The sequence below is a fragment of the Pristis pectinata genome, chromosome 6 (assembly GCF_009764475.1).
Source record: "Pristis pectinata isolate sPriPec2 chromosome 6, sPriPec2.1.pri, whole genome shotgun sequence".
Lineage (NCBI taxonomy): Eukaryota > Metazoa > Chordata > Chondrichthyes > Rhinopristiformes > Pristidae > Pristis > Pristis pectinata.
This window is the reverse complement of record NC_067410.1, coordinates 39,025,994-39,049,630: the sequence shown is the minus strand read 5'-3', so window position 1 is coordinate 39,049,630 and position 23,637 is coordinate 39,025,994. Positions and strand designations below refer to the sequence as shown.

General features: G+C 40.5%; 1 protein-coding gene across 22 annotated transcripts in view; it reads left to right on the top strand.

The window, feature by feature from the left end:
* Window positions 1-23,637, top strand: part of chl1b (cell adhesion molecule L1-like b) — a 689,122-nt gene that overhangs the window by 552,295 nt on the left and 113,190 nt on the right. For all 22 annotated transcript variants that reach the window (XM_052017114.1, XM_052017111.1, XM_052017119.1 and 19 more), the window contains 2 exons: window positions 13,243-13,447; window positions 20,174-20,296. In XM_052017114.1, coding sequence (XP_051873074.1) covers window positions 13,243-13,447; window positions 20,174-20,296 — 328 coding nt within the window. The remainder of the gene's footprint in view (window positions 1-13,242; window positions 13,448-20,173; window positions 20,297-23,637) is intronic.

The window sequence follows — 23,637 nt, the reverse complement described above, 5'->3', positions numbered from 1 at the left end:
ACCCGATAAGATAACCATACCTCCACAGTACTGTAATGAATGGCATCAAAAAACACATAAAACTGATAAGAAAGAACAATTACTAAAAGTGGAGAGAGAGAGGAAACTAGTTCTGCCATGTATATATGTACATATGTTGGACTTCTGAATTCAATCATATGGGAGCTCGTTCATATGTAGGGGTATCTATAAGTCAGGCACTTGTAACCTGAAGGTCCTGAATTCATTTTTGACACCGCACTTTGGGATGGATGTGAAAGCTCTGCAGAAGGCATAGAGGGGATTTACTTGAATGGTTCCAACTGATTATGTAGTCATACTGGAAAGGCTGGGGTTGTTTCCTCAGATCAGAAAAGTCTAATATGAGATATATTGAAAATCATGAAGTTTCTAAATGGAGTAATGAAATTTTTTTGTCCATTGTTGTCAGGCCATTAACCAGTGGGCATAGACTTATGGTGAGTGATCAAAGAATCGGAGGTGTTAAAAGACACTTAGATAGGAGGAGTGTAGAGGGATATGGGCCAAACATGGGCAAATGGTGGGCACCATGATTGGCATGGACGAGTTGGGCGAGTTATCCCTCTCTTCCATCCATTCTAGGTCTAAAGTGAATGACGTCACTTTTGCCTACCTTGAATTAGAAGGGTGGAATGAATGAATGTACACTAGGAGTAGTGGGACAACTGTAGGAATCTGAATCTTGCATCTATAGTGCATGGTTAGACATTGTGGGTTGGATATGAAGTGCCAAGTTAAAACCTCTGTTCCCCTCAGGCCAATGAAAAATAAAATAGAAGGCATTATTGCAAAATGCTAGGACATGTGATCCATCAATGAATGCATTATAATGGATTCACTGGCTGTGTTCCTCGGCAGATGCCATAGCAGTGGCTCAGGTAAAGGATGTGCCTTTAACAAAGAGGCTTTCACCTTTGCATTATATTCTTGGTTGAGACCTATGCCTTTTTTCATCAATTATGCACACTTAAATGTTGCAACAGAGGGACCAAACATGTTTTGTGTGCTGATTGATGTCACTTTGTATGCTCCACATTTGCTCATTACGTAGAAGGCCATTCAGCCCATTGAGTCCATGACAGTTCACAGAGCAATCCCATTCCTCCATTAATTTCCCCATAACCTACTCTCCCGACATTTCCATCAATTTCCCCCAAATTCTACCTTTGAGCTAATTAAGAAAGCGGACAGTTTACCTGCATGTCTTTGACATATGGGAGAAAACCAGAGCACATGAAGGAAATTCCTGTGGTCACAGGGAATGTGTGCAAGTGCAGATAGACAGCGCACGAGGTCAGAATTGATCTCATGTTGCTCGAGCTGTGAGGTAGTAGCTCTACTGTGTTGCCTTCCAGCAGCTTCTGTTTGTAGGTTTGATGTGTGCACAGTATCACAGGATCAGATTCCTACTGTGTGCCGTGAACATTCAAAAGTGATTGATTTTGAACTTCCATTGAATCACATAAAAAATAGGCTCTACATGAATGAATTTCTTAACCGCAGTACCATCAATACATCAGTGTATTATCTGTTCAAGTACCAGAATTAAGAACAAAAGAGTGTGTACATTCCTCTGATTCCTTAACTCAAAAAGCACACAACTCTGTGTGCTCTTTCCAGTAACCCAGGATAGTGGTTAGTTTGCTACAAGTTACCTCTCAGTATCCACATTATGACATTTTAAAAGCCTACCTCACAGCTCTCACAAAGATTTACTAAAAGTTTTCCAACATTAATGCTTGAACTTATCCTGCCATTCTAGCCCCCCCCCCCCCCCACCATTGATCATTTAAAGTTCTCAGCTTTATATAAAAGCAATGGATGAAATAAGTTTTCAGATTGTTGGAGGTAAAGTTTAAGGAAAACTAAATCATTTATTATTCCAGTTGATTTGTGCCTGTGCTGTGATTGATGATCTGCTTTTCAAGGAGAGAAGACTTTGATAATAATGGTTGACAACTGTAGTGAAGGAATCAATAAAAAGGACAAAGTTCGTGTTTCTGCCTGATTCTTCCTCTGACCTTGAATGGACAGAAGAACACTTGCTTCAGGATTCTTGTACATGGGTATAATTAATCCTGTAAGGATTGATCCAGTTGCTAATTTTGATAGTAGCTCAGTTAGCATTGCAGTCAAATTCTACTTTGAAGAGACAGCCATGACATAAAAGTCACTTTTCTTTGCAGATCATTGATGTTCAACACTTTGTAGATTATGTACTGCTCAATTTTCTTTCATGAATAACTAGTGAATATGAGTAAATAATGAGATTTCCTGTAAACAACTTGCAAACATTTTCTAAATGACTTGAGCAATATAATTGTGATGTTTTCACACATCACTTGGTCTTTTAGGAGAATTGTGGAAGGCATTATTTTTTCCAGTTCCTGGAGTGCATTCAAATCACAAACACTGTTTATAAGAGAGTTTATAAGAGAGAATTTGATGTCAGAAATTCTGCAATTACAATCTGCAAGTATAAATCAATCCAGAATTAGGATAAGATCCAACAGTGAATAGACTTTCTGGATTAGATTGCATACTGCTGCTTCTCTTCTGAATTTTATTGAGACTCAAATTACTTATTTAGTTTCATATGGATAAAACAAGTCACGTTCTGAGCAGTGAGAGCCATTCTGTGAGATGTTTGGACCTACTGTGAGTTATTATAATGCAGAAGGCAATGTAGAGAGCTGCTGGGAGCTCGATCATTAGCTTAGTTATCTTATTGTACCTGGAGACACAGCTGTCTGACTGTGATCTCCTCAGTTTCTCCGCCTCTCTACAATCTTCAGGCAGTATCTTTACCACAGCAATGGAGAAGGCCGAGGACGGACAAGTTGTTGTGGAAATGGGAAGGGGAGTTGAACTGGTATGCAGCAGGGAACTTGGGATGGCCATTGTGGACAGAGTGCAGGTGCTCTGCAGATGGGTTGCCTAGCACCTTTGCTCTGATCGCAATGGCTATCCTGAGCTCCCGGTTGCATGCCATTTCAACTCTGCTTCCCATTCCCACACTGACCTGTCCGTCCTCAGTTTTCCCAGGATGAGGCCCAACACAAACTCGTGGAACAGCATCTCATACCTCACCTGGGTAGTCTGCAACCCAATGGTATGAAAACTGAATTTACCAATTTCAGATAACCCTTAACTCCTGTTCCCTGTCCCAACTCCCTCTCTCTCTGTCCCAACTCCCTCTCTCTCTTCCAATCCACCCCTGGTCCTCCCCTTTTTGTCTCTTTTCTAGTACCTCACACCCCCCCGCCGCCCCCCCTCCTGGTCTCCAGCCCCCCATCACCCATTTTCGACCCCCTTCCCCCTCCTGGTTCCATCTACCCACAACTAATACATTTCATCCACTAGATCTTCTCCCCCATCAGGTTCCATCTGCCCTTCACCTCTCCCCTAATGTTTCCCATTATCATCTTCCTTGGATTCCAGCACTGGTAAGCCTTTGTGTTCCCTCTTGTCACCCTCCTAGCTTCACCCTCCCCTGCCCCCATCTGGTTCTATCTGACTTTGTTCCCTTGTCTGCTTCCACCAACCAGTCACCTGCCTCTGTCTCCCGACTCCATCCCTCCACCTCCCCGACCTGTCCATCATGCTTCACCCCTCCTTGGTGCACCAACCGCCTACTGGCCCCGTCTCAACCCCCACCCTCCTCTTTACACTGGCTGTCTTTCCTCTCCACCTTTCAGTCCTGTTGCAGACTCTCAACCCGAAACATCAATAAGTCCTTTCCCCCACAGATGTTGATCAACCCTCAATCCTCCAGTAGATTGTTTGTTGTTCCAGATTCTAGCACCTGGAGTCTTTTGTGTCTCCACTATGTCGGCTCTCACTAATCAGCTGTGAGATGGCTTCCAGGTGAGGGCAGGCAGCCAGCAAGCCTGGACAGATCAACAGTCTGTAGAAAATAGGGCATTGAGTCAGGTTGTTCATGGTCCAATTGCCCAAACTCATTGACCTCTTGCCCACTCACCTCTATTTATCTGATCTGGGATCTCCCTGCTGACCAACTGACCCTCTGCACCCAAGTGGTATCCCTGCATGGGCTAGGTACAGCAAGAAAGGGCCAGGTGATAGATCCTAAGGGTCTGGATTGTCCTGAAGAAACAGATCCCCACTGTCAAAGGCTTTTGGCACTGTTTAAAATTTCTAATATTGGAGACATTTCAAAATAGTTCAAATAAATTTAGGTAAAGTATAAAAATTAATAATATTTAAAAATTAAAACAAGTTCAATTAAAACATCTTAGAAGAGTAACAAGTAATTAAAAACATAAAACAAACTAATATAACATAATTGAACCACTAACATTCATTCACTTTTTTTGTGAAGGTAGAGACCCCATTCCCAAGAAAAGGATTGTGGTTCTTACTCTAGCCAGCCCTGGTGTCATGTTGAAGAGCCAGCACCCCATCCCCCCTCCTCAGCTGCTCAGCTTAATGGACTCATGAGGAGAAACTCCTTCATTCAGAGTGTGATTGATATTTGGAATTCTCTTCACTGGAGGGCTGTGGAGGCTCAATCCATCCAAACAGGAGATTAATAGATTCCTGGATATTAAGGGAACCAAGGATATAGGGATGGCGCTGAGGGAGTAGATAGGCCATGCCTTTGATGAATGGTGGAGCAGACCAGAAAGCTGGATGGTCTGCTCTTGCTCCCAATTATTATGCTTTTAATGGCAATCCATCAGCAGAGCAAGATATCAAATATACCAGCCCCCGAGCTCCAGCTCACATTGGACATCCACATGTAACCGCGCACACGCAATCATCTGAGGTGGGTTGTGCCACAGGTTGTTGTTAGCTAGTGTTCTCTTCAAACTGCTGGTTAAAGGCGACCTTGATCCAGCCTGTTGTTTCAAAGGTTAAACTTCGCACTGAGTCACAATCTGTCACTTGAACCTAACGTATTTCGGGTAGCAGAAATTTATCTGGAAAGGCTCTGATTAAATTATGGCCCTGTTATTAGCTTCGTTGAAAGATTAAGATGTGAAATATTATACCTGATACACCTGCAGAATTCCCAATACTCAGCTTTCCATTTTAGATGTGGGAAGAAAGCTTGTATTTCATGTTTCTGGCAAACTGTTTGAGAAACTTTTCTAAAAACCTTTGAAAATTTATAATTGCATTGACTTCTAATCTATTATGTTTCAGGACAAAAGAATAAATTACAGTGTGCATCCAAGTTGAACAGTGAAGTATTTTGTTAAGTGCTGCAGGGGGAAGTCAGAAACATAGACATAGAAACATAGAAAAACTACAGCACAATTCAGGCCCTTCGGCCCACAAAGCCTTGTCTGAACATGTCCCTACCCTAGAAATTACTAGGCTTATCCAGCCCTCTATTTTTCTCAGCTCCATGTACTATCCAACAGTCTCTTAAAAGACCCTATCGTATCCGCCTCCACCACCGTTGCCGGCAGCCCATTCCACGCACTCACCACTCTCTGAGTAAAAAACTTTACCCCTGACATCTCCTCCATACCTACTCCCCAACACCTTAAACCTATGTTCCTCTTGTGGGCACCATTTCAGCCCTGGGGAAAAGCCTCTGACTATCTACCCGATCAATACCTCCCATCATCTTATATACCTCTATCAGGTCCCCCCTCATCCTCCATCGCTCCAAGGAGAAAAGGCTGAGTTCCTCAACCTACTTTCATAAGGCATGCCTCCGCATTCCAGGCAACGTCCTAGTAAATCTCCTCTGCACCCTTTCTATGGCTTCCACATCCTTCCTGTAGTGAGGCAACCAGAACTGAGCGCAGTACTCCAAGTGGGTCTGACCAGGGACCGATATAGCTGCAACAATACCTCTCGGCTCCGAAATTCAATTCCTTCTTAAGCACAGAGTCAACCTGCGCCAGCCGCTTTGAGCATCCTATGGACTCAGACCCCAAGATCCCTCTGATCCTCCATACTGCCAAGAGTCCTACCATTAAGACTATATTCTGCCATCATATTTGACCTACCAAAATGAACCACTTCACACTTATCTGGGTTGAACTGCATCTGCCACTTCTCAGCCCAACTTTGCATCCTATCTATGTCCCTCTGTAACCTCTGACAGCCCTCCAAACTTTCCACAACACCCCCAACCTTTGTGTCATCCACAAACTTACTAACCCACCCCTCCACTTCCTCATCCAGGCGTTTATAAAAATCACAAAGAGCAAGGGTCCCAGTACAGATCCCTGAGGTACACCACTGGTCACTGACCTCCACGCAGAATACAACCCTTCAACAACCACCCTTTGCCTTCTGTGGGCCAGCCAGTTCTGAATCCACACTGCAATGCCCCCTTGGATCCCATGTTCATTGACCTCAAGGGTGCAGTCCACAAACTCTCTCTGCAGTAGTACAACATCCTACTTTTATGCCTATTTAGAGATAAAGTACAACATCTCCACCAGTGTATAGACATTCGGATATCACTTCTTGACCAATTCAAAAGGCATAGGCACATGAGTAGTCACCTTTGACATCACCAGCACTACATGATCACCAGGATCCAGTGGTCTCATGTCTAAAGCATCTGTTTGTTCAGATAAGGCCTTAGTTACCATGGTGATATCACCAGGAGCAGGCACGTTATTTCCAATGGCCACTTTCCTCCAGAGGTTTTCTGGTACCTCTTACCTCGTGCTCTATTAGTAATTACCCCCATTGTTTGCATTCACCTGAGACAACAAATATCCATCACTGCCTCCCAAAATGTTGGATTTATATGCATCTGTCTGTGTGTCCACGTCAGTGTGTTCTATCCTAACTCAAGGCCCGAGTTACCATGGAGATATCTTTGGGGGTTGTTCTGAAGTTATCCCTATCATCAAAGAGACAGTCCCTGGAACGAGCTCCTTCATCTCAAAATACATTGACACAAAGTCTGCATGGTCTTGTAACTTCCTGTGATAAGAGTGTTATCTGCAAGAGGTCCTGTGCTACTGAACCTACCAGTTTAGCTGCCCAAACCATGTCAGACTTACTGTATATGGTGAGGGAGAAATACACTGTTGTCTTACCCGATGCTTTTATAGAATAACATGCAGATTAATTAATCTGACATACTATTTTCCCCATGCCCACAACTGTACAAGTTCAGTTATTATTTCTTTTAAATAAAGTATCGCACTGCAGATAGGGCCTATTGCAACCCTGCCAGCTCTTTCTTTGAACAGTCCAGTATTAAATTTAATCTCATTTTGTCATCTGTTATCCACTTCTGGTTCATTCAAAGTCATCCAAAATAAAATAGTTTTCAAATTTTCCCTCAGAAAACACAAATCTGACTTCCTCAAATGTTTCCCATGGCTACTGTTCACATAAAATATTTATTTCTCTCTTTCTGAGTCACATATTTTAAGTTATCTTTGACTCAAACTACGTATGATGCATTTGTGTGTCTCCTTTTTATTTTACTGGCTGCATCATGTAAACTCGTGACACAAAAACATGGCATTGTCCCTTTCCTTTAGTCTCATTTCAGGACATAACCTCAGCTAATTCTCCAGTGGAGCATTGAGCAAGTCTAGTCCTATCTAGGTGCAGACTTGAAATGAGATACGAAGTCAAGGCTTCATCTCAGGTTACCAGAGTATGTACTGAGACAGTGAGGTAGAATTCTCCCAGTGACCTGGTCATTGAAATCACTAAGTCTTTTAGCTGCCTTATTATGCAAATTACACTCTAAAGATTGCACTAAATAAATAGCAGAGCTTCCTTTACAAAATTTTATTTTGTTAAATTGTTGAGTATTGCTGCATAAATTATCAACTCTGCGTTTTAAAGTAGAATAAGTAGAATTATTCCCCTTCAGCTTCCCCTTTTAGAGATTTTTCCTACCTCCAGACATCCTTTCAACTGCACTGCAATTATCTGAAAATGGAAGCTTTGTACTAAGTCAATTGGGAATATTGTGAACAGTAACGAATATTTTGAATAGTAGATCAATCGTTTCATGAAATATATTCATTTAGTTGAGCCCGAGGATTTATCAGTTTTGCTCTAGCTATTTAATAATGCAATGTAAAATTCTGCACCTGTCCTATGTTTGAGCTAATTGTTTTGCTGGGTAAATGATATCCTCAACTCCTTTTCATCTTATATTTTAAGCTAAAGGAGCAAGCATAGGAGAGACAAAACAATTTATTTTTTTTCTGGAGAACAAGCGCTCTTTTTTTTGGTCTAAATAGCTAAAATAAACAATTGAAATAAGGTAGCAGTAAAAGTATTGAGGCAGTGAATGTGAATTACTGAGTCTCAGTCAATGAAAAACTCTGAAGAGAATGTACACTGCAAAAGAAGAAGCCTTCAGAAAAAACTGGAGCATTTAATCGATGACGAAGCAGCTGCTATTATGCACTAGATTCATGAAAAGCGTCAGACATTTTTGGTGAGACAGAGACAAACTTGATTTGAGTATAGTCATCATTTATGCACAATGACATTACCCACATGTGATGCAATACGCTGCAACTGTTTAGCATACTGTCCTCCTCCAATGCCCATTCTCCACCAACCAGTTGGGTGGGATTGACTCATTCCCATTATTTTCTACCTAGTCATAGCCAGAGAATCACTGCAATGCTACCTCTTCCAGTTCTTGCATTGTTATCTTTGGTGCTCTGCAAGGATTTCTCCCTGGCCTCCCGCAAACTTCTCATCCACATTCTGATCTGACATCTGTAAATATGTCAGCCTTCACAAGTTTATGGAGGGAACCCAGCTCTACACTTGCACTACCTCTATCAGCCTCTCAGCGCTCTCTGACTTGTCACATTGCCTGTCTGACTTCCAGTGCTGAATGATCTAAATTTCTTCTTGGTTGGTACTGGGATGTCGAAGCCACTCACGTCAAACTCTGTCCCGTAGTCTCCATCTCCCTGACAATTATCTGAGACGAACCAGACTACATGCAAACTTGAAGCTGCATTTGGCAGCAATCCGTGTTTCTGACCCTATACTTTGTCATAGAACCGTAGAGATTCAGCACAGAATTAGACCCTTTGGCCCACCACATCCCCATCGACCAAAAACCGCCCATTTACATTCGCCCTACATTAATCCCAATTTATTTTATTTTCCCACATTCTCATCAGCTCCCTCCAGATTTTACCACTCACCAACACGTTAGGTGCAATTTATAATGTTCAATTAACCTTCCAACATGCAGGTAATTGGGATGTGGGAGGAAGCCAGAGCACTGGGAGGAAACCCACGCAGCCACGGGGAGAACATATGCGAACTCCACACAGAGAGCATCTGAGGTCAGGATTGAACCTGGTCTCTGGTATTGTGAGACAGTGGCTCTAGTAGCTGCACCACTGTGCCATTCGTCACTAGTTTCACTCCAACAACATTGTCCAACTTCACCTTGCCTCAGCACATTTTCGCTGAAACCTTCACTCATGCCTTTGTTACATCCAAAGTTGACTATTCTGGTGCATTTACAGAAACTTAAACTCAACAAAATCACTGCAGTCTGTAACTTAGCTCATACAAACCATGTCCTGGTGCATAGGGCCCTGCACTCACTTCTAGCCTGGAAATACCTCCATTTTAAAATTCTTCTTTTTCATATTTAATGGCCTTGATCCACTCTATCTCTGAGGTTCCTCCCCATTCGACAAATATCTGACATTTCTGTGTTTGGAAGAACTTTGACCACTTATCCATTCGGCTTTTAATCATTCCACCAGAGGCGACTGTTGCCCCAGAAAGTCTTTCCCATGTTGTCAGGAAAACAGTGCTGTGGAGTTTAAAAGAAGATTGACACAGAGGAGAGCAACAGTGTCTCCCTACCTGGGCTTCTTGACAGCCAGCTGCAGATTCAACCCCTGTCTTTCCAGTGGACTATTCATTTTCATCAGATACAATTTTCTGGTGTAAAAATTCCCCTCATTACATCACCAAAAGTACAACTCCCAATATTAACCCATGGCATGATTTTTAACCTGCTCTGATGGACCCACTGTTCTCATAGATCACCAGATTTACCCTGCCATGTTTCCTATGAAACCATGCTACTTAGTCACTCAACCTGTAGCTTTAATCCCTACTCTACACATTGCTATGCTTAACACCGAGCCTTTCTGAATCTTCAATGATCTTTCTGTGCTCCAAACTGAATTCTGAAGAGAATTTATCAACATGTAACATTTCCTTTGCAAGATGACATGGAGATGGACCATTGGAGACTTGACAGGCAGTCAGAGGGACTCTCTGGAGGACACATAACAAGGCACCTGCCCCAACCATGGGAGATACATTGATATATCGATCATCACATTGGGCTCATCTCTGAACCCACAAAACTTTCACCGAAAAAATCTGTCTGAACTTGAGTTAATCATATGCATAAATAAATGAAGTTTCTATATATTAATCTGCTTTACCAGATTAAATCAGACGGGTGTTTTATGATTGGTAGAACTTAGTAGGTCAGATAGCATCTGTGAAGGCAAGGGTCATGATGTCGGTCTTGACCCAAAACATTAACCATCCCTTTGCCTCTACAGATGCTGCTTGACCTGCTAAATTCTTCCAACAGTTTATTTTTTGCTCCAGGTTCCAGCATCAGCAGTCTCTTGTGTCTCCACTGTTTTATCAATAATCTGTAATGCTCATATTAAATATTAAAAGTCCCTCACTTATGAGTACACTTAGTCTTCTGTAATGTTTCTTGCAACTGCCTCATTTTGTTGGAACAACAATAAAGAGGTAAAGAAAACACAAGTTGAATGCAAGAATTATTGCTTCAAATTATCTGTCGACAGTCAGGGGATTCATTAATCAAAGAAAGTGAACTATAAATTCATTCGGTATAATTTTGGTTATTTTTCTGAATCAATTCATTTTGACTGGCTAACCGCTGATCATGGCCCAACTTCTGCACCTGCAGTGAAGGGATGGTGCTCACCATGCTACTCACTGACAGCTGTCAAAAAGTTCATGTGGGCTTCAAGGTATGTTCCCACAGATGCTGCCCGGCATACTGAGTGCTTCCAGCATTGTCTGTTTCTGTTTCAGAATTCCAGCATTTGTGGTTTTCTCATTTTCATGTACTTTCATGTATGCAGCTTGAGAGAGTACAAAGACTGAAATAAATATTGGTTAAAATGCAGTCAGGGTTAATGACAAAGATTTTGCTTTCAGTGAATTAGGAATAACTGCCTCTGCTATATGTTTATATGTTATATGTTTATAGCAGTCTCAGACTTTTCCTGACATTTAATGGGCTGATAATGGAACTCAAAGATCCTGTTCAGTGCAGCATTGCCTGCCCTGGGTTAGCAGGACAAGCAGTACCACAGGACTCCAGCCAGATTGCAGAATCCATGTTGAGGTGCCTTGAGTCTAATGGAGAAAGTATGAGTTAGGATATTAAATTCAGCATAAAGTCATGTGCAACAAACAAAAAAAGGGATTTCGACATAGATTGAAGAGACATGATTTGTGTGAAAGAGTACAGCTTTGTGTTTGTGAAGTGAAGAAGGCTAATCACACTGTTGAAATTTTACTTGTACTGAATGGATCATGTGTTTCTCATGTATTTAGTGGATAACTAATGGTAAGTTCAGAATTTTATGTCCTTTATTTATTTTATTATTGAATCAGTCATTGAGGTGCTGGTGATGCAAAGCCAAAGGAACCACTGGGAACTTCGCAATTTTGTGAATTGTAAAAGCTTCACCATTCTCACCACAACATCCAAGCTGATGGAAGTTTTCAGCAGTGGAGTTAATGCCCTGGGGGAATTATGTGCACAAGAGGAGGAAGCACTCAGTTCCAGAGGTTAATGTGAAACTAATTTCATCCTTTGAAATTGAGTCCAACAAATCACTGACACTGGAGAAGAAATAAAAGAATTTGTTGGTGACAGAGTAAAGACAAGAATCTTTCTTTCATTTCAGTCAGTGCTTCTTTTCAGATGGCAACGTGGATGCATACTTCTCCAACATATGCATAAAAAATATAAGTTTGTGAATATTTGTAGGATAATCACCAAGATCAGAATTCCCAAGCTTATAGACAAGGCATTTTTTAGGCAATTTCTTCACAGATGTTGTCTGCACCAGTAGATGGTGAAAAATGTAGTGCAGATTATATAACTAACTTGCATCTCTTCAGTATGCTCTTCTCATTCTTTACAGATAAAGGCAAAGTCTCCAGCAGTATTAAACCTCTCAGATCAACACACTGGAATACTTGTTGGGGGGTGGGGGTGGGGGTGGGGGGAATTGGAATTTAGATCACCATGAATAAAAAAGATGCTGAAAATATTCTTCAGGTCAGGCAGCATTTGTAGAGAGAGAAACAAAATAACCATGGCAGCTTCTTCACAGATGCTGCCAAGCTTGCTGAGTGTTTCCAACATTTTCTAATTAATTTCAAAGTTATAATATCTGCAGGATTTTGCTTTTGATTTAAGAGGGCATAGTCTGGAATTTCCACTTGTGCTGTTTTAACCATGCAAAGCATCAAGGAATTTCAGACGCAAACTATACTCAGCACACGTCAATTTTTCATGATCTTTCATTGTCATTTATAAATCATGGTGCTGGAAGCCAGACAAACTTACAAAACTGGTCATGCTTCAAAGTGATTTAATCAGTATTCTGCAAGTCTGCACCATTTGTGAGCCTTTGAGGAGGCTCTTAAAATCAAGCCACTTTTTGGACACAAAGGTACAAGTGTTTTTTTTAATTCAAAGGACTTGAATAAATCAATGTAACCACCAAATGCTTTAGTATACATTGTTAAGGTCATTTAAAAATGGGTACTCTCAGGATTATGAGTAAAATTAGAAAAAGATTTTTCATGAAATAAGTACATTTCCAGATTATTAAGAGAACAGTGCCAATTACTATTCTTATATATGAAAATTAATTTGATTGAAATTTTACACAATCAAATGTTTGATGTTAGTTGTGTGACATTTATGATGGTCATCCCTTGCATGTTATTGGTTTTCTCATTTATTAATATAACATAAATAGTGACAGAATAAAATTTAATTATATATTGTATGAAAATAAATTGCCTATGTAAACTACAAATGTGTCCAAATAATGTAATTTGGTGAAATGTATTCAAGACACTTAAATCATCTTTGCCTAATATGTTTGTAACTCTTCATATACTGTGTCATCTTTTGTTTTCGACAGTGTGAATTTATAGGTAATAGTTTTTTTTAATCTGTAACAGATTGTATATTGGAAAATAAAAAATTTGTTGGAGAGGAGAAAACGGCATGCTGAAAAGCACGTCCTTACTTTCAGTGGACAACGCAGCCATGGGATGGTTCCAGGTCTAGAGCCCTACAGTGAATACGGTCTGATTGTGATGGTTTTTAACAGAAAGGGTGATGGGCCACAAAGTGGATCCATCCATTTCAAGACTCCAGAAGGAGGTAAATTTTCTTTTCCAGCATTGCCAATTGTAGTTGCTCAAGCAAATTTAAATATATGGCAATTTCTTATAATTCACGGCATTTCCAGGAATTATATGTGGTTGCAATTGATTCTCTATTATGATAATCAAACAGAAATTAACTGCATAAACAAATTCATTTCCTTTATATATTTTTTTCTCAACAACTTACTGCAAATTGAACGTACTGCATGCAAAGGCAAAAATGATATTGGATAAGATTTAGGACATTGCTAAATAAATGATGTCCCTTGAGGGTGCTTGTTGAACATTCTACTTTCAATTGTAATGTAAAGTAGGAGATAAAATAAGGGTTTTGGAATATACTCTTAAAGTGAGTTCAAGAAGAGAATAATGGTGCTTTCTGTGTAACCTGCAGACTGAAACTAAAGATTTATTCCAATTGATTTCTGTATATGAGCATAGTTTCCAGGTATATTCATGAAACAAGCAGATAAAGTTGGTAAGTTGAAGAATTTGGTTCCCCTTATCTCTGAAGTATTTTTAAGCTTGAATTTGTAGAGTCATAGAGATACATCATGGGAACAAGCCCTTCGGCTCATCCACTGAATGCCGACCATCAACCACCCATTTTTACAGTAATCCTACCCTAAACTATTTTAGTCTCCCCACATTCCCATCAACTCCCCTCAGATTCTACCACTCATCTACACACTGGGACAATTTACAGAGCCCAGTTAACGTACCAACCTGCACGTTTTTGGGATGTGGGAGGAAACTGGGCACCCTGAGGAAATCCACAGGGTAACATGGAGATCAGGATTGAACCCAGGTCACTGCCGCTGCGGGGCAGTAGCTCTATTGGCTATGCCACTATGCTGTCACAAGTGGAAATTATTTTCAAGCTGTGTTTAACCTGCTGCCCAGATGTACCATCCATGGTTCGTATTCACCCATAATCACCTCAGCTGGATGTGAAAGACTCACCCCAATCCTCCTTGCATTCAGATGCATCTGGCAAGATTGCAGAAGGAAATTAGTTTCAGGGAGTATACTACAGGTGCCCAGTCCTGGGAACCCCCAGACAAGAGGCAGAGGTTGGGGCAGAACCTCCACACCAGTCAAAGTTGTCTCAGCCGTAGAACAGTTTCATATTTTCCTGATGTTGAAAGAGATTTAAAAATTAATGAGATGCTTTAAATAATTAAAAATAAGAAAACATTATTTAAAAAAAATTAGAAAATAAAGATTAAGGAATCATATAACATAAAATAAAATAACTTTAGTACCATTATGAATTTAGTTCCATTTTTTCATCTGATACACAGGACCTAGAATCCTGTCAGTCTGCTCCCATTGGAGTCCAGTGGTAGAGCAGACAGACAGATGTGCCAGCAGCTATCTCTCAGCGCATCCCAGACTTACCACAAGTCTGCATAAGTCTGGAACTCACCTGGAAATTGCTGAATGCAAGGGTTTCCCTTTGGAATTGCCATCCAAAGCTGGCTTGAATCGACTCTATATTTTGTCACGAACCCAGCAACAAAAGAAACACACTGTGCATGATTCAGTGTTAAAAACTATTTTATTAATCACTACTTATGATAATACGTAAAATAAAAGTAAAAATGTTAGTATGTTAGAATTCAAAATGTTAAACCTTGAACGTTAACCCCAAAAACTAAACTCTTCGTGTGTGTGTGTGGCAAAGTCCAAAACTCCCAGTTCCGGAATGGTTCTTAAAGTTCAGTTCCGCAAGCCATAAGGTGAAACATGAGCAAGGGCTTCTTCAACAACCACCGTTGTCTGAAGATAAGATGTAGATGTAGAAAAACATAGAGAGAGTACATACGAAATCCAAATGTTCCACGATGGAACCCAAACGACACTTCAGTGTTTACTCGGTAGTGACTTCCTCACCCCGAAAAGCATCCGAACCGTGGTCGTCCACACACAAATACCTGTTTCCTTCTACAGGTCAGCAACAAAGTGAACTCCACCGGATTACTTCCAACTTCCATACATGGATTTCTATGGCAAACACAGTTATTGTTTCTCATCCATCGATAGAGAAAACAAGCAGGCTGGTGTCTCTCTCCCTTCTCTCTCTCTCTCTCTCCTTCTTCTTCTTCTCCAACAACGTCATTACGTCCTTTATCTTCTATTGATGTAAGCACGCCCCACACACACATACACACACACTCTCTATCTTAAAGGGACTTTCACTGAGTCCGTAACAGTTATGACTGAATCGAGTGAAGATAAGGAAACTAATGACACAAATATCAATGGAGTGTTCATGATCAACTTGGCTTTGGTTGCAACTATTGTATGAGCAGTTGAGGTAAAGGATATACAAAGTCAAAATTAGATCCCTTTGCATCAGCAAACATAAAACCTCTCTACTTATTTTTTAGCTTGTGGTTCTGCCAAATAAATGATGGTAGTTAAAACTCAAATATCTTTGAAGTAGCAAGAAGCATCCAATCCTTAAGCCAACAGCAGGAGAGCCAGAAGTGTGACAATGCATTTTAAAGACCATGTCCTTTCTTGGGTGCAGCAGCTGGATATAACCATGTGATGGACATTAAAGGCAACTTAAAACAATTTTTCAAGGCAATATCAGATTGATTGCAGTGCTTGACTTTGTTTTGTGGCATCGGTATGTGGCTTTGTTTATATCTACACCTTTTTTTGTGGTTTTAACTGATAATACAACCACTCCTTATTTCGCAAAGGAATACGCTCTGGGAAACAATTTCATATGTTGAACAGGCTGGGGAAGGTGTATTGTGGATATTTTGTACAGTGTATTCCAATGGTCAGAAAACACCGTGATTGGCTTAATTGTAAAAAAAATAGTCAATGGCATAATGGTGAAAATTCATAAAATGAGCACTTGTAAATTGAGGACTAATTGTAACCAAAAAATCTCCTGAAGACTTACTAAAGGAGTTGTTTTTTACACCAATAGTACTTTAACCATTTGTCCAATACTGTCAACCAATCATTTTCCTTTAAGTATGCAGCTTTCAAATTGTGGATATTGTGCCTAGACGACTGAGCATTTGTCTTCCTTGTGGACACAGTACACTAGTCATTGCCTTCCTTTGGCAACTCAAGGGTGGTTTCAGGGGAACCTGGAATAGTAAAACCCAGGTGACGGTGATGATTTTTTTGAATATATTGCTTTTCTTGTTGTCATTATCAATGCAGTTGCAACTTCTTATTGAAACCTAACTTTGATATATTTGTCTTAATGAAAATACTTCAACAATAACAATGAGCAAATAAATACCCCTAAACTGAATCAAAAGTAAAATTTGAAAATATCAAGCCATATGTATGCCTTTCAATTTGTTTTGTTTTGCAAAAGTAAGTATATTGGTTTTTATTCAACATAAAGCCAACAGACTAATTGGCACCAATATGAAATTTTAGTTCCTACTGTAAAGAAAGGTGGCAGATTTTGGGGCTACCCAGGCAAAGTTAAGTTTCTGCAGTCTTCACTTTGATCTCCAAAGATAAAATGTGGTTTCTTCTGAATTAGAACGAAAACATGATGATGTTCTTCGAAAAGTGATCTTCAGTACGCACACTACCTGCATAGAGTTCCCAATTTGCAAAAGAGAATGAGATTCTTTCTAGCATCTGTTTCTTTTCTTTATGTTTTTGTTAAAATTGAAACTGGCTGCCTCTACTGGAGATATCAGCTTTCTCTTGGTTTGGTAATCAAGACTTGCTTCAGAAACAAATTTTGACTTCTTCCTCATGGAAAATTGGCATCAACATGAAAAAGCTACGTGGTTTTGCAGAGCATTGGGATTCCCAAAGGTGCAGGAATTAATGGGTTGTAGTCAGTTGAACCTCTGAGCTTCCTTTGCATAATGACTGCGCTGCATAAATCTGAAAGAATTCCACTCTATAAGCATTCAGCTTTTTTGTAACTAACCCTTGCTGGCTGATGCAAATCAGTGTGTGGATCTAAGGCACCTGCCATGAGAACTTTCTTTAAAGCAATCCACAATATTTTTTCTCTGCAGTATAAAGGCAACATAACACCGGGGAATCGAAAGCTATCTGCTGCAGTCCTCAAACCTGAAATTGAAGAAACACCAAAGCAAATCATTTGAAAATTGATATAATGAGGTGCCTTTTTTCACCAGAACAGACCTTACCATTGTAACCAAATAGGGCTTGTACAGCCCTGGGAATGCCATGTCCCAAGCCCAGTTAAAATTAATGGAGACTTTAGGATGTTACCTGGAAGCTTAATCAGGAGCTGCAGGTGGGGCAGGTCTCCCTTCTCAGCAAGGTGGCTGCTGAAAACAGCAGGAGAAGTTTGAAGAGATTGTTGGAAGAAATTTGTTGCTTACTATGTAAATCTACTCCCAACTTGGAAATGTGCCCATTGCATTTGGTCTCATCTTCCCCATGTGCTAACACATGCTGTTCAAACACATATTAAAGTTTATGCACTTCTGTTTGGAATGCTACAATCAGAGGGGCTGTATGAAAAGGGGTTCTGTGGCATTTGGTAATTGGCCCATTCTGTGGAATAAATAACTTGAACTTCATTGTAAGAATTGCAAATAAGAAGTTTGCTGATGCCACCAAAATTGGCAGCTTTTGGCCAGGATTGATAAAATGTAACACATGGTTTCCTTCAATAATTCTGTAATAAATGCAAACAACTTTTTAATAGCTCCCTGTGTTCATTGCTGCTGTGCCACTCATCCTTGTTAACAGTGAGTGACACATTATCCAGATGCTACCTCAGTTATAGCATTACGAGGAATATAGCAGCATTTTGCGATTTGCCCAAGAGAGTCTAGGGTTTGCTACGGCCTTTGCTTCTAAATTTCTAAATGTAATGTGAATGGCCTAACTTGTGTAATGTGCAGCCAGGATTGTGCAAGTGCAATTTCAGCCTTGCCTATTCCTGCCGTTGTCCCATGTAAATGCTACATCATACCTAGTAACTGACATTGCAGTAGCATTAATGGCATCAAAGAGATTATTAAACCCCTTGTCAAGCTTGTCTTTTGATAATCCCTAAGCTATTCAAAACCAAAAGAGGAGCTGTGTCCACCAGGAAACCCCAGGGTCATGGCAACAAACTAAGCATCCATTTAAAAAGGAGCAATTGTCTTTCAGCATCTGGAATAGTGGACAGGAGCAGCAAGTTGCTCCAGTCTTGAGTCTGGTGTTGAAAAACTGCAGGACCAGTATCATAGTTCCAACTACCATTTGCAGGTATTTACAGTGTTTGGACTTCTCCCACTAAAGAGTAAAATTGCCATAACAGCCAGCAGTTCAGAGAGCCTGTGAGGAAATTTGGGACTCCCGAAAGTGGAAGTCACAAACCACTACTCAGTTAATTGCCACCATCAAGTCCAATGTTCTCAAACATTAGCCTCCTCATGGAATCCAGTGATGGAGCATGAACTTCTACTATTTTCCAACAATTAAGCTTGGAAATCTACACATTTAACCTGCCCCAGGTTAAGAACTTTGTCTCCTGGCTGCACATTACACTTAGCAAGGGAGAGAGGTAAGTGTCAGTTAATTTGCATTTTTGACCGAATTGAACTCATTTCAATGTACCTAATTATTTTTTTAGCATCTACTATTATTTTGAGTGTTTTAGGTTTTAAGGGAAAAATAGTTTCTTTAATTTTTGATAGGCTTTGGATGTGACTGTTGTGGATATATTCAAACATTTACATTGTTTAATGGTGGGTTCATTCTGGGAGTGTGGCTTCCTCAGCTGTCTGTCCAATAATTGCAACCTACGTTATGGCGTCTACAATTGGAAAATAAATCCATGTTGCCTGGGATGTTGCAAAAGGTGTTACATATGAGAGATTTCATGTGTTTGTCACTAAATACTTCATAATTTAGCACTTTAATCAGTTGCTATATGTTCTTCTGCTGAATGCTTCAAAGCACATAAATAAAATAAACCAGCTTGGTCACAGTTGTTTCTCTCCAGCCATCAAAACTGCACTTTTCAGATCACCTCTCCCTTTCAATGAGGTTTCAAACCATGATATGAACTTCATGCTTTGTGAGCATCTGTTGATGTAAATAATTAATGAATTAATATCTAATCATTTTGGCCAGCGTGAAAGACATCCATTTATTAAAAATATATTGGCCCAGGAGGAGCTGGAAAACGTATGGCAAATTAATGAGGCACGCCTTTATTAGTGTATTAATGCATTAATTTTATTGGCATAAAACTTTGAACAATTTATGTTGAAGGACATTTGCCATTGAGTTCCAACTCTCTACCAACTGGTTGGTGACCTGCACTGCTGTCAGTAACCTCACCAAATAAAATTACTATCTTGTTGCAAGTGTTCCTATTGTGTACCATGAAATTGCTTTCTTCATTAATACGAAATAATCTTGTGGCAACAACTAAGCACTGATAATTCATGCCATATGGGCCATATTAATGACATGATTTATGGAACAGTGAACGTGTGCCTGTTTTCACATCAGAAATTATCTCTGACTGTTTGATTAAAAAATAATACTTGGAATTTTATGTAATGGGACAAGTTACTTCATAAAACTATTTATAATATTAGGAAAAATGGTAACAATTACTTTGTATACTATTTGTCAGTTCTGAAAATATTAGGATCATTAATATTTGCACTATTTTTTTCGATTCTTAATAGAGACTGTGAAACCTAGAACGATAATTGAAAATGATTCTGCTTTGCTTTGACAGTCCCTTCGCAGCCAGCTTTTCTGAGAATTGGGAGCTTTGCCAAAAACTCTGTGACTCTGACGTGGGGACCTCCAGCAAAACCAAATGGCATTCTGACTGGTTATTTGCTTAAGTATCAACTGAGTAAGTAGAAAATGTTGTTTAATAGGCTTGATTACAAATTAACTCCATCTGCTTTCTTTTTGTTGTATTGCACAGAATAGATATTGAGGTGAATATATGTTTCTTGAGAAACCTGCATTTGTATATCACCTTTCACAATCTCAAGATATCTCAAAACACTTCATAGCCAATGATTTTTTTTTCTGTTTTGGAAGCAAGGCAGCCCATGTGCTTAATACAAATTCTCCAGCTCTTCTTTGTAATAGGACCTTAATACTGCAGCTGACGGAACAAATGGGTTGAAAGTCAACATCCCAATAACCCCTCAGTTCTGTACTGGTGTATCACCATTGATTATAGGTGGTAGTATCTGGACTGAATTGTGAAACTTAGAGACAAGAGTGTTTCCCACATTGCCAGAGCTGACAACACTGAATTATTATTATTAAGGCAATCTGTTTAAAGAGAGATTCTTGCCTCATCAGCTCAGTATTCTGGCGATCTTTCCTGTTTTATTTAACATATCAGAATACAGAAGATGTCATTATATGAAGTATTTGGCTGGCCACTGATGAGTTTCCTTGCACTCAGGCCCATGGTATCATGTACAGGTAACCCCCGCATTACGGCCGTTCGGGTGAAGGAAATTTGTCCTTATGGAATTCACAAATTACTGCCCAGAAATTTGAAATACAGAATAAAATTTGCTGTTGTGGATATATATTGGAAAAAATAAATACACAAAATGCAAAAGAAACAACAAATTCTGTCAATTTTTATTTTTAGTCACTCAGTACTGTGGGGCAATAAGATACGGATATGACGTCATCGCATCAATTGGGTTGGCAGTCACAGCCAAGTCCCTCCTTTGCCACACCCTCTCCAGTCTGAGGACATGTGGACAGACATCTCAAAGTGCAGCATTGCTTTGCTCTTCACCTGCGAGACATTTTCTCTGACGAGTGGGGAGCTGCAATAGCCAAGTCCTTAACGTAATCCCTCGGCCTTTAATCCACTTCCACCAAGTCACTGCCCTTTAACCCATGACCCTCTGAACTCCTTCTGTACCACCTTTCTCCCAAGAACTCCAGTCCTTGAATCCCATCCCTTTCCCTAATATCCCCACTTGCTACACTCTTTCCTAATCCACAAGCCTTGTCTGTCAGAGAACATGCCTCGCAGATGAAGAGTGCAGCATTGCATTCTGAGACATCAGTTCCCATGTCCTCGGACTGAGAATGTGCGGCAAAGGAAGGACTCGACCGTGACTGCCAACCCAACCAATGCAGTGATGTCGTATCCAAATATTATTGCCCCACAGTATGAAACTGAAAATAAAATTTAACAGAATTTGTTGTTTCTTTCGCATGTTTAATGGTGGCCTCAGCTATTAAATAACAGCGGTGGATCACTTTGTCATCGCCGATAAAACGGCTTAATATGAGAAAGAAAGATCCTGCAGGAACACATCTCCAATTATTGCAGAAAATCGCAATATGGACAGTTTTCTTGGAACACAACCCTTCCATATTGCAGGGGTCACCTGTACTGCTGATGAGGATGTGCAGTTTGAAAGACCTGTTCTCTGTTTGTTTTACCATTGCTGAGTGTACAAAGGGAGGGCCAGGTCATGCGAGGGGAGGCAAGCCTGTTTGTTATGGAGAGTAGCCCTGGGATGTGGGAATGGGATTCGAAGGTTGGATATGGGTCTGTGAGGTTGGCAGGGACGTTGTGCCATGAGTTTGGTAGAGAGGTCAGGCCAACAGGTTGGGAAGATGGTGAGGGCAGTGTATTTTAAGAATCGGATTAAGGATTGCACCAACTGTTTAGCAGATGAGTTGGGGCAAGGTTTTCCTCTTGGATATTAGTGGGTTGGGGGATGGGGTTCATAATCAGAGGGGGAGTTAGATGGTCATGTCATTGATTGGGGAGATCAAGCGAGGGTCAAAAGCTGTTAGGATTACTCTCTCTGTGGGTGGGAGAGACAGCGGATGATGGGTAAGGTATGTAAGTGCATTAATGAAAGGGAAGAACCTACCTGAGGCAGCTTTCCAGCAGGTCAACTGGCTTTGAAGGTCTGCTTGTGCGGTATATCCAGTGAATGTTGCAGGACACATGCCGTGTGCACAGAAATCATGGAACTTTGTCTAGCAGTTACATGCCACTAAATGTGCCCAGGCACCTTTGTGCATTTGTGTGTCAGATGCATGGACTAGCCAACGGAAAATCTGCAGACTTTGTGCAATCCACAGTAAGTCCCCCATTTATTTTATTTTTCAATTTACTGGACAAAGACATGATCCAATTTCTAAGCAAAGGTCATTTAATAGTTGAAAGGCAGGAGAGATTAAATGACAAAATTGTTGATTGTTGTTGTGATTGAAATGGGAAGGGTAGGGTAATGAAGGATGGGTCGCAAGGAAGTATCATTGAAAGTAGCAGAATTATTACCAAAAACTCTTGTCCAACAAAAAACTGGTCAATTATAATGGTGTAAAATTGCTGAACTCAATGTTGAACCCAGAAGGTGATAAAATGTTGCAATGAAAAATGATGTGCTGTGTCTTGAGTTTAGATTGGATGGGTAGCACAAAGGTCAGGACAGGCGTGGACTGGACAATTAAAATGACAAGCTCTCTGAAGCTCTGGGTCATGCTTACAAACTGACAATGGTGTCCTGTCATGTGGTCACTCAATTTCCATCTGGTCTCTTTGCATAAAAAGCAGTAACTATATTTTACTTGAAAGATGTGCAGGTAAACTTTTATTTCATCTGAAAGGTGTGTTTGGAGACCTAGGGGAGAGAAATAGTAAAAGGACAGATTTTCACCTACTGTGGGTAGCAAGGGAAGCTGCTGTGGGAAGAAACATATTGTGGGATTAATTGAGGGGTGTGCTTGGTAATGGCATCCTACTCCATATGGTGGAAAGGGCAGAGAATGAACTGTTGGATGTGCTTGCTGGTGGGATGGATGGTGAGGAGAAGGACAGACTTCCTGTGGTCCAGAGAGGGAGGAGATGTGAGAGTAGAACAGCAGTAACTGGAATTGACACAGGGGCTGACAACTCTCCTGAACTATCCAAACCAGTGAGGCCCAGAGGCAGTGCAACAAAGCCAAGTGATGACCAGAAGTCTTACTGAGCCTGTTATCAGTTGCTGAAGATGCAGTTCAGTTGGCCTGACAGATCTGGAGGTGCTCTCCAACGCCCACCAGCTGGCAACTCCAGAAGGATGGTGGTCTATTGCACTCAGTATAGTTTTGCCCATTAGCACAGGTTGGGGGTGCAAAAACCACCAACGCTTTGCCTTCATATGAGCAGGGGGTATGACAGGAGGAATTGACATGGCCAATGCAACAGGA